Source organism: Bubalus bubalis, chromosome X, assembly GCF_019923935.1.
Source record: "Bubalus bubalis isolate 160015118507 breed Murrah chromosome X, NDDB_SH_1, whole genome shotgun sequence".
Taxonomy (NCBI): domain Eukaryota; kingdom Metazoa; phylum Chordata; class Mammalia; order Artiodactyla; family Bovidae; genus Bubalus; species Bubalus bubalis.
This window is the reverse complement of record NC_059181.1, coordinates 123,276,885-123,288,781: the sequence shown is the minus strand read 5'-3', so window position 1 is coordinate 123,288,781 and position 11,897 is coordinate 123,276,885. Positions and strand designations below refer to the sequence as shown.

General features: G+C 34.3%; 1 protein-coding gene across 1 annotated transcript in view; it reads left to right on the top strand.

The window, feature by feature from the left end:
- The first annotated feature begins 8,540 nt into the window (after positions 1 to 8,540).
- KLHL4 (kelch like family member 4) overlaps positions 8,541 to 11,897 on the top strand; it is a 125,578-nt gene continuing 122,221 nt past the window's right edge. The window contains exon 1 of the mRNA XM_025276270.3: positions 8,541 to 9,276. Coding sequence (XP_025132055.3) covers positions 8,858 to 9,276 — 419 coding nt within the window. The 5' untranslated portion in view covers positions 8,541 to 8,857. The remainder of the gene's footprint in view (positions 9,277 to 11,897) is intronic.

Below are 11,897 nucleotides of genomic sequence, written 5' to 3'. Positions count from 1 at the left end.
TCTATCTTTGGCTGCAAAGAACACAATCAATCTGGTTTCAGTTTTGATCATCTGGTGATGTCCATGTGTAGAGTTTTCTCTTGTGTTGTTGGAAGAGGGTGTTTTCTATGACCAGTGCATTCTTTTGACAAAACTCTATTAGCCTTTGTCCTTCTTCATTCTGTACTCCAAGGCCTCATTTGCCTGTTACACCACGTGTTTCTTGACTTCCTACTTTCACATTCCCACCCACTATAATGAAAAGGACATCTTTTTTGGGTATTGGAAGGTCTTGTAGGTCTTCATAGAACTGTTCAGCTTTCGCTTCTTCAGCATTCCGGGTCGGGGCATAGACTTGGATTACTGTGATATTGAATGGTTTGCCTTGGAAACGAACAGAGATCATTCTTTCGTTTTTGAGACTGCATCCCAGTACTGCATTTCAGACTCTTATGTTGACTCTGATGGCTACTCCATTTATTCTAAGGGATTCTTACCCACAGTAGTAGATATAATGGTTATCTGAGTGGAATTCACCCATTCCAGTCCATTTTAATTAGCTTATTCCTAAAATGTCTACCTTCACTCTTGCCATCTCCTGTTTGACCGCTTCCAATTTGCCTTGATTCATGGACCTAACATTCCAGGTTCCTATGCAATAATGCTCTTTGCAGCATCGGACCTTGCTTCCATCACCAGTCACATCCACAACTGGGCATTTATTTTATTTTGGCTCCGTCCGTTCATTCTTTCTGGAGCTATTTCTCCATGATCTCCCTAGCATATTGGGCACCTACCCACCTGGTGAGTTCATCTTTCAGTGTCTTATTTTTTTCCTTTTCATAGTTTTATTATATATCTGTATCAAAACATGTTTTTGTTACCAAATCCAGAGGCATATGTTTTTTGTTCCAGTTTCATTCTATTGCAAATAATTGCATGATGAACAGTTTTGTACAGGTCTCCTAAGGTGTACATGTGAGAGTTTCTATTGATCACATGTTTGGGAGTGGAATCCTTGCATTACTTTTATTGGGAATGTGCATTTAAAGTTTATTAAATGTTAAGGAAATTATTTTACTAATAATTTAAAGGTAACTCTTTTGACATAATCTCATATCCTTATTAATTACTGGTATTTTAAGTCTATTTAGTTTGTGCCAATGGACATGAAATATGATATAACTTTCATATTTCATTTGTACTTTTCTGATCACACATGATTCTGAGCTTTCCTTCACATTTTGAGGGAACACAGTTTTTTCCCTTTTCTTCTGGATTTCCTGTTCACATAAATTGTTCTCTTTTTATATTTCTTGCCTAAATTTACTGTATTTTCACAAAATAATTGTGGACAGTACCAATTTCCTACACAGGAACCTGTGTGTGTGTGTTGTGTACCGAGAGCAGTTTTATGAGAACAAAGTTTACATAGTAAAACAAAATTCAGTAAAATATTTTGGCAGATCATAGGTTTTTTTTGTAATGTAAACTAATGCAGTTTTAAAAATCAAGACTAAAATGTTAGCTTTCCTATATTGGGTTGGCCAAAAAGTTCATTCGAGATTTTCTGTAATGGGAACAAATGGTTTGGCCAGGCCCAATATTGTGTACTGAAAGAGGCTAGCATATTTTTTTTTTTTTTCTCTCTTTCCTTGGACAGCACATAGTGCACTCATTCACATTTCTTTATTACTTTACTTTGATCATTCTAAACTGACAGTCATGTTTATAGACTTACATAGAAGAGACAAATGACATCATTTAAGTGAACTGTTAACTGTTAAGAACATTTCGTTTACTGTTTTTATGAGAAAACAGTAACTCCTTTTAACTCTTACAACTCTTAACCACCTTTCAACCATCCCAATATGTTCTGTCCATCCATTCACTAGCAATTTACTCAGTATTGAGGGCTATGAGTTTTCTTGATTTTTTCATAGTATTCCATAAAACATAGGGATGTGTTCAAATAAATTTTTCCAGCAATAAAACCCTCTGAAATAATGGTTTTATAATGAGAAATTGTATTTTTACTTTGCCTATTTTTTGACACCTTATAGACTAAATTGCCTATTTTGCCCTCACAGTATCTCACAAACTAGGGAAAGGGCATATTTTCTTTACTTTCTTTTACAAAAACAACTTGAGGCACAAAGCAGATTTCATGATTTTGCTCACACAGAACAGATAAGGGAACTGAGAATAAGATCAGTTCAAAGATTTCTTTCTAGGAAATCTTTAGTGACCTCCCTCTAGTTACCTTTTGATAGCTATGCTACTTTCATTTTATGTCTTATTTAATCCAGGGGGTCCTTGAAGCCACATGCCCTGGTAAACTTAAGCCATTCTTTTTGAATGGCATTTTATTCAAAACATTTTAACTATAAGCTAGGTATAACCATTTCATGAAGCTCATCATTTTTGTATGACCAAGGAGACATTAGCCAGATTTTAAAGAAATAAAACTGTTAAACAGAGCCCTTCAATTATTATAAATGTCAACATATACATGTTCACTCAGCCTTGATATTAATTAACATCTACAATTGCCTGTGGAAAGCTTCAGGTAAAATTTCACATTTGTGTGCACTGTTTCATCTGTCCTCACAATTCATAATTTGAGAAATGTGTTTTATATAATGTGTATTATAAGAATTTCCACAGCCTGCACCTCTGTGTTCTAGTAGGTAGTTAATATTAAAAAAAAAAAAATGACTCATGAAATTTTCTCTACTGTTACTAAGCAGATACCAAGCACAGAGTTATACTTAAAACTTCTGACTTGTAAACATGAGCTCAGTTTTCTGCTCTGTATAATGTTGTTGTTTAGTAGCTAGGTCATATCTGACTCTTGCAACCCCATGGACTGTAGCCTGCCAGGCTCCTCTGTCCATGGGATTTCCCAGGAAAGATTCTATATTATATAACAATATAATTTAAACTGTATTGAAATTACCTTGAATCTGGCTTATTATACCAAATTCATTTAGATTTTGGAGTTACAATTTTAATTGACTTTCTCTCTCTGTATAGAATGTTGAGAACCTTGGGTTCTAATTAAAAATATTTCCTAAATTGTTTCCTCTGTCCCTCTCTTATTCTCTTCCCTCAAATCTCGCAGACATCTTTATATAAACTGATCCACTTATAAGCCTTTTCATATATATATATATATATACATATCCCCTTCATTTTGGATTTCCTTTCATTTAAGTCACCACAGAGCATTGAGTAGAGTTCTCTGTGCTACAGAGTAGGTTCTCAATAGTTATCTGTTTTATATATAGTAGTGTATATATATAAATCCAAGTCCTCCAATTCATCCCACCACCTCCTTCCCCTCCTCTTGATATCCACATGTTTGCTCTCTCTATGTCTCTATTTCTGATTTGCAAATAGCTTCATCTATACCATTTTTCTAGATTCCACATATATGCATTAATATATGATATTTGCTTTTTTCTTTCTGACTTCCTTCACTCTGTATGACAATCTCTAAATCCATCCATATCTCTGCAAATGTCACAATTTCATTCCTTTTTATGGCTGAATAATATTCAGCTATATATATATATATATATATGCCACATCTTTTAAAAATTAATTTATTTTTAATTGAAGGATAATTGCTTTACATAATTAATTTTGATGTTTTCTGTCAAACGTCAACAAGAATCAGCCATAGGTACACCCATGTCCCCTCCCTACTGAACCTCCCTTCCATTTCACTCCCCATTGTGCCACATCTTTATTCATTATTCTGTTGATGGGCATTTAGGTTACTTCCATGTCCTGGATATTGTGCTGCAATGAGTGCATGTATCTTTTTGAATTATGGTTTTCACCGAGTATATGTCCAAGAGAGAAATAACTAGATCACCTATTTTTAGCTTTTTAATAGACTCCCATACTGTTCTCCATAGTGTTTGTATCAATTTACATTCCCACCAACAATGTAGGAGGGTTCCTTTCCTCTCCACACACTCTCTAGAATTTATTATTTGCAGACTTTTTGATGATGGCCATTCTAACCAATGTGAGGTTGTACCTAATTGTAGTTTTGATATTCATTTCTCTAATAATTAGTGATATTGAACTTCTTTCTATGTGCCTTTTGGACACCTATATGTCTTCTTGGAGAAATGTCTGTTTAGGTCTTCCCCAATTTTTGAGTTTTTAAAATATTTTAGGAATTTATATATTTTAGATATTAATCCCTTGTTAGTTGCTTAATTTGCAAATATTTTACCCGTTCTGAAGGTTGTCTTGTTTATGGTTTCCTTTGCTTTGCAAAAGTTTTTGAGTTTAATTAGACCCCATTTGTTTATTTTAGTTTTTATTTTCATTAGTTTAGGAGGTAGATTAAAAAAGATATTGCTGTGATTTTATGTCAAAGTGTGTTCTCCCTAAGTTTTCCTTTAAGAGTTTTATGGTATCTGGTCTTACATTTAGGCCATTAATCCATTTTGAGTTTACTTTTGTGTATGGTGTTAGGGAGTGTTCTAATTTCATTCTTTTACATGCAGCTCTTCAGTTTTCACAGCACCATTTATTGAAGACACTTGTCTTTTATCCATTGTATAGTGTTGCCTCCTTTGCTGTAGATTAGGTGATCATGGATAGATATATGGGTTTATCTCTGTGTTTTCTATCCTCTTCCTTGATCTGTATTTCTGTTTTTGTTCCTGTACCATATGGTCTTGATCACTGTAGCTAGCTAGTATAGTCTCAAGTCATAAATTGAATTTTATTTTTTAAATTTATTTTGATTCTGAACATAATTTTTTCTTTGAAGGAGCATTTTAGCTATTAGTATAATAAACAAAACAATAGAGATCCATTTCATATTTTTAAAAGATATTGAGCACATTAAAATTTTATTGGGAACTTATTAGTAGAGACAGATGAGTCTACTTTTGTGCTAAGTTCAGGTAATAATAATGGCTATTACTTTTTAATGAAATGAGACAGATGTGAGCAAAATTTAGTCATATTTGTTATTATATATATGAGCACTGAAGAAAGTTAGTTCATCTAAATAAGTGGATAAAATGAAGGAGTTTCCTTCAATTTATTATTCAATTATTTGATCTTCTTTTGCAGAGTCAGGAAACTGATAGGGACTATGAGTCAATATTAATGTTTTTTAACCTTCTTCAATATTTCATAGTGATTTTGGGCACAGTGACTTAGGACAGGATTGGTTGAGAGCCATGTGCTTAGCATCTGACTTTTCCAATCAGATATTGCTTTTCTTTTCACCATAGTGCTACCTATAGTGGTTTGTGTCAAATGAATAGTTCAATGTCAGGACCATGATAGGTTGTTGATGTGTAGCCTTTATTGCACAGAAATCTATGACCATGTTACTTTAAGTCTTATAATCATATAATTACTGGAAAGAAGTAAAACTAAGTATTCCTAAGTACATTTGGATAATGTTAACTATGGAGGTGCCCTAGTAGCTAACTAATTTAATTTGTTGGCCAGGATTTTACTCAGAATGCAACATCATTAGCGCATATAGCTGCTAAGCTGGTGGGAGTTTTCAGTTGGTTTAAAGACTTGTTCCCCAACCTGTATAATTATTAATGATTTAGAAGGGTATTTTAGACCATAACCATTTTTGCATTTTCTTTTTAAAATTCCAGCACTTATTGAGATAATAAATTCTGTGATAATAAAATAATTTAGACTCTTTCATTCATTAATTCTACTTGGTAATTATGAATATTGACTATTTAATATTTCATTAATTTCATGTATATTAAATAGTATTAATAGATAGCAAAGAGATAATAAGGAAATGAGTAGGAAATGATTAATAAAATATAATTCCTACCTCACATACAACTTTATTTTTGTTTGAATATGCTTAAATCTTTCTTTTATAATCAGAAACTTCAAAGGGACCCTCATGCTTCATAATGTATTATTCTTTTTATTTTCTAGATGATTTATATACTTTTTTAGTCATTCTAAAATTTTGTGTCCAATATCTAAGAAAATGGTCATAATCTACATACTTTAAACAAACAAACAAAAAAAAAACACACTCTTGGTAGAATCATACAAAGTATTGTATTATCAGTGATTAGATTTTGACAAGTATTGTTTATAAAAGATACACAGGGAAATACACAATTATATCTGAATTGTTTACAAGCTCAGGAAATATATAAAAAATTAGGTTGCTGATTTTTAGTATCCAAGAAGATATTATTTAGAGCTACTTAGATGGCCACTGTAGTGATTCTTCTTGTGCTTACTACATACTGTTTGCACTTCTATTGTAATACTTTATACATTCTGCTTGGTATTTGCAGTTTGTTTACTCTTTGTCCAATATTGTGTTTTAGGCATACTGGGGAATACAAAGATCTTAAATATAAATCTTGACTCTAGGCATTTGTTTGGAATGTTATCTACCCAGATAAGAGAAAGGGAATTTATGTTTAGTTGTCAGGACTCACTGTGCCTGGTACTCATCAGAACTATTTGAGATTCCCTTCAATTATTTATATGTTAAATATCAGCAACTGACATTACACTCACCAAGAAGAGAGGATAATAGAACTGAAAATTGAGGTTTAAGGAGCCTATTGGAAAACGGATTGGGAAGTTGGAGAAAGGAGTAATGTGTTTGTAACTGGTACAAAAATCAGCTGTATATCTATCTGTGTATTTATTAATTTCTTAGTACTAGAAAAATATAAATAAATTAATAGATATTGATTTATTATAAGGAATTGACTTGATTGTGGAAGCTGACAGGTCAGCTTATTTTAATCAATCTTAATCAGCTTAAGATTGTAGTCAGCAAGTTGGAGACCCAAAAGAGCTGATGGTATAGTTCTAATCCAAAGGCCTTGCAGGCGTTGAGACCCAAGAAGAGTCAATATTTCAGTTTGAGTCTGAAGTCAGGGAAAAAAGATAGTGTTCCAGCTTGACGGCAGTCAGGCAAGGGAAATTCCCTCTTGTTTGGGGAAGTGTCAGCATTCTGTTTATTCAGGCTTTCAGCTGATTAGAAGAGGTCCACTCACATTATAGAACTTCCCTGGTGGCTCAATCAGTAAAGAAACCACCTGTAATGCAGGAGATAGCCTGCAATATAGGAGACCAGAGTTTGGTCCCTGGGTCGGGAAGTTCCCCTGGAGAAGGAAATGGCAACCCACTCCAGTATTCTTACCTGGAAAATCCCATGGACAGAGGAGCCTGGCAGACTACAATCCATGGGGTCACAAAGAATTGGACACGACTGAGTGTCTAAACCACAACCACCCACATTAGGAAGGACAATCTATTAGTCTATTGATTTAAATGTTAAACTCATTCAAAAATATGCTCACAGAAACACCCAAAACAATACTTGACCAAATAGCGGGGTATCCTGTAGCCCTTTTAAATTGACACAGAAATTTACCACTATACATACACAAAAAAGAGGGGAAAGGAAATGGTATATTAGATTTACAGAAAACTGCAAGTAAATTTTCTATTTATAAATTTTTAAAAATTCATTGTAAGTATAAACTTGGAAATTTGTTCAGCCACTCCATATTATATATTAAGAAACAGATACAAACAAGTAAATGACTTGTTCAAGATAATACAGCTCATTAACCATAAAACCTGAACTAGAATCAAAACCTTATAATTTCAGCATTCTTTCTAAGGATACAGTGGTACAATTCCCCCTTATCACATGTGTGCATGACATGTAAGCTATAAAGTTCAAACTAAATTTCAAAATGGTATTGGTGAATATATTCTTTATACCTTACTATTATAGAAACATTTACCCCTGTACAAAGTAGAGATTCTGAATCAGAGATCTCAAAGTACTTTGTGCACAGTTATTACTGAGATATGTGACAATTTGGAGTTACTTCAAAACATGCCTTTTGCGCATCCTCTCATACGAACTTTTGAACAAAGAAAATAGACCTTTAACACTGCCTGTGAGAGTAAAGAGCATGATAAGGAAATGTTTATACAGGCATGGAGCCACAATAGACTATTCATTTTCAAATTTTGGTTCGTGAGAGAAGACATGTCTTCCTACCTATGAGCTTAGAAAAACACTGTTCTCTTCTTTCAGGTGTAGACTTAAAATACTGTTAATACATCCTTTAGTGTATTTTAGCCATAGGTAACCAACACGTTATGTTTCTGAAATTGTTCAGGTTTTCAAACAAATATCTCTATAAAGACAGTCACATTTTCAGACATTTTGTAAAGAATAACTACAAATGTGCATGAGGAGACTGGTGACAAGGTACTTTTTCTTAATGAACTACTTTCAAATTTTCCATAAGAACACCAAAATAGATCATAATGAATTCCTTGTTACAAATTCTCCTAGGACAAAATGTCACATTTTTAGAAGTGGGCTGGCAGGAAATAATATCTGACAGAGGGTGGGGTGAGTGGAATTTAGAAACAAGTGTTTTTAAACACTTTGCTTTTCTTCACTTGCTTGGACTTAAAAGCCAAAGCTACTATACTTCAGTTAGGAAGGAGCTGGGTTAGATATTTGCAAGTCCAGGCGGGAAGGCTGGGAGTTTGCAAATCTAGCAGCTGGAGTCTGTTGTGGTAGCTGCTTTCCTGTGCTAAGCTGATTTACTTGTTTAAGGTCTGACCTCATCATCCTGTCGGTATGGGGTCCCACCTACACTGTTAGCTGCCGCTTTCTGCTTCAGCTGGAAAGCTGGAAGTATTCGCAGTGTATTACAAACAGTGGGGGAGGGGGGAACAAGAGAGACTGCTCTCGACACTTGTGCTTTTGTTAGTCCTACAGAAGAGGCAGAGAAACGAGATAACAAAGGCTGTTTCCCTTCTGTGAGAGAAGGCTTTCGTCTTTCCTCCTGCAACAATGTCAGTGTCTGGCAAGAAAGAGTTTGATGTGAAACAGATCCTAAGGCTACGCTGGAGATGGTTTAGTCATCCTTCTCAAGGCTCACCCAACACTGGAAACTGCCTTCAGCAGGAAGGATATGAGCATAGAGAGACCCCGGTTCGGGGCAGATTGAAGAACCACTCTCGGGACAGAAATGGACTGAAAAAAAGCAACAGTCCTGTCCTCCACAGCATACTACCACCAGAGCCAGAATTGGCCCCTGCCCATCAAAGAGCCCTTCAGAACTGGCACTCAGGAAAACTGATAGAACATCTTCGAGCAAATGAAGATACTCCTAAAGCGGTTTCATGGAATTTGTTCAAAGAAGCTTATGAGAAACACTCACACGATGTGGAGATGATGGCTGATGACAATACAGAAGATTCTACAGCAGGGTAGGAGTTTTTGAACACATAACAAAGTCATAGCTTAGATTAACTTATCCTCTAAAGTGCTAATTTAGTGTTTAAATAAAAGTTATAATAATTTCTGAATTTGTATGCAGCCAATCAGGGTGTTCAAGTAATCCCCTTATCTAAGTCTATAAAAGAATATAGCCTTAGTACATACTTTTGGTAATTAAGGGGAAATATGCTTTAGAGTTGTGAGTTTAGTTTCTCTATTCCATTCTGATTCTGTTAAGAATTCTGTTTCAGTTTTTAGAGATTAGCAATTATTATAATTGTTACTTTTCTGTAAATATCCTCTGTGGCTTGAATGTTCAGATTGTTGTGTTTCTTTCTTTCTTTGTAAAATTGTGATGAATTACCTAGAACTCTTCCTGACTTTGTCAGGCCAACTCTGACTGCTCAGCACATCCTTGTCTATTCCTTAGTACATAGTTGCCATACTGATGCTTGATAAATATTATCTTTATGTGAGAGTATGGAACAGTTTCTTTTGGCATTTGAGATTTATTTCAAGTAGTATTAGGTTCCATAGCTAGTTTGCATTTATGAAAATATTTTACATAAAACAAGTAATGAAATGCTGCTTATGGCAGTGAGATCTTAAAGTAGGAAATGGAACATATCAACTATTTTAAAATATTAAAATGTAATAAGAAATGATAATAAAGTATTGTGTAAGTATAGCTCATAAAATCTTTGACCTCATTTTTATTTTTGTGTCTACCAGTATTGTTTGATTCTGTTTTATATATTTTTTTTTTTTTTTTTTTTTTGGCCACAAGGCATGTGGGATCTTAGCTCCCAGACCAGGGATCAAATCCACACATCCTGCATTGAAAGGTGGAGTCTTAACCACTGGACCACCAGGGAAGTCCCACACCAGTATTGTTTGAGTAGAAGAAAAGTATGTTCCCTCCTCTAATGCTGTCCAGCATAACTTAATCTAGTGTATTTTTACTTTATTTTCCCTTTTTCATTATCAGATTTTATTTCCTCAACATGTAGACACAACTAATGATTTTGATAATGTAATTACAGTGTAAAAGGCTATAGTAGAAAACATATTTGTGAAAGGGCTTAAATTTTATAGCAGTTCAACGTGAAGGTATGCTAATTTATTTAGAAATCTAGATATTTTGTATACTGTCTATAAGTGTGGGCTTCCCCTGTGGTTCAGATGGTAAAGAATCTGCTTGCAATGCAGGGGACCCAGGTTTGATCCCTGGATTGGGAAGATCCCCTGGAGAAGGGCATGCTACCCACTGCAGTATTCTTGCCTGGAGAATTCCATGGACAGAGGAGCCTGGCGGACTATGGTATATGGCGTCATAAGCGCAGATGAGAAAGACTGGCAAATTTGCTTCTAGATAAGTTTTTTTCGGTATATCTACCTTGACAGTTCCATGCTTCCATGATTTCTAAGTATAATGAATAGAAAAAACAACATAATAATATTATGACAAAAGGCAAAGCAACTGTGCAAAATGATGTTTTACAGGAACTCAGGCTTTCTATATGAAATGTAAATAATGAAATGTAAATAACTGTGGGGATTACAGGTTGTATTTAGTACAAATGCTTAGACTTTGAAAATAATATGTAGTCCATACTTTAGATGAAGGGGGTTTTCAAATTATCTCTCCTTATCATGAATAGCAATTTTAAAAACTTCTAAATTTGGAAGTTAATATTAAATACATCTGACTGTTCTGTGGGCTTCCCTTATAGCTCAGTCGGTAATCTGCCTGCAATGCAGGAGACCTGGATTTGATTCCTGGGTAGGGAAGATCTCCTAGAGAAGGAAATGGCAATCCACTCCATTATTCTTGCCTGGAAAATCCCATGGACAGAGGAGCCTGGGGGGCTACAGTCCATGGGGTCGCAAGAGTCAGATACGACTTAGTGACTGTTGTAGGGAAATTAAATTATCCACTGTGAATTCCTGACAAAATTTTTTTGAGGATCCTTAAATTGATTTTCCAGCATGAGAATATATTTATTAAGTTAAGTTAGATGCTAAATGAAAATTATAGATAAAATGTCAAATATAAAGTGTCAGCAAGTAATATTTTAAAAATATATTTCTCCTTTTATTCTTTACAGTGTTCATATTCTAAAAACCGTCCATTAAATATTCTATGGTTACAGTGTAAAGTTAATATTTTATTAAAATAAATACAGGAAGTGGTTTTATAGATGTGCCAGGAATATTTTAAGCTGAAGAGAAGAGGTAAATTGAGCACTTAATTAATTGAAAATGATGGTTTATTAATCTATAATTACCCATTCTGAATTATTTCATCTTGGGTAAAAAAAGTTTGATAAGGAACTTTCTTATTTACCACTTCTCTAATGCCTCTTTTTAAGCAAAATTGGGGAGCAGGAGGAAAAGATCCTGCAAAGTTGGCAGCAACCTACTATCTCCTCAGTAGAACTCTTGTGGTTAAATAACAAATAAAAATGGCAGTGTGGAGAACACAAGGTGAGTTCTAACACTTGGGCAAAAGTAAGGGTCCTTAAGTCAACCTGCTTTCTACAAATATTGCAGGGAATAGAGAATGGACTAATTTACTAAAATATAATATAGTTGAATAACATATAATTAA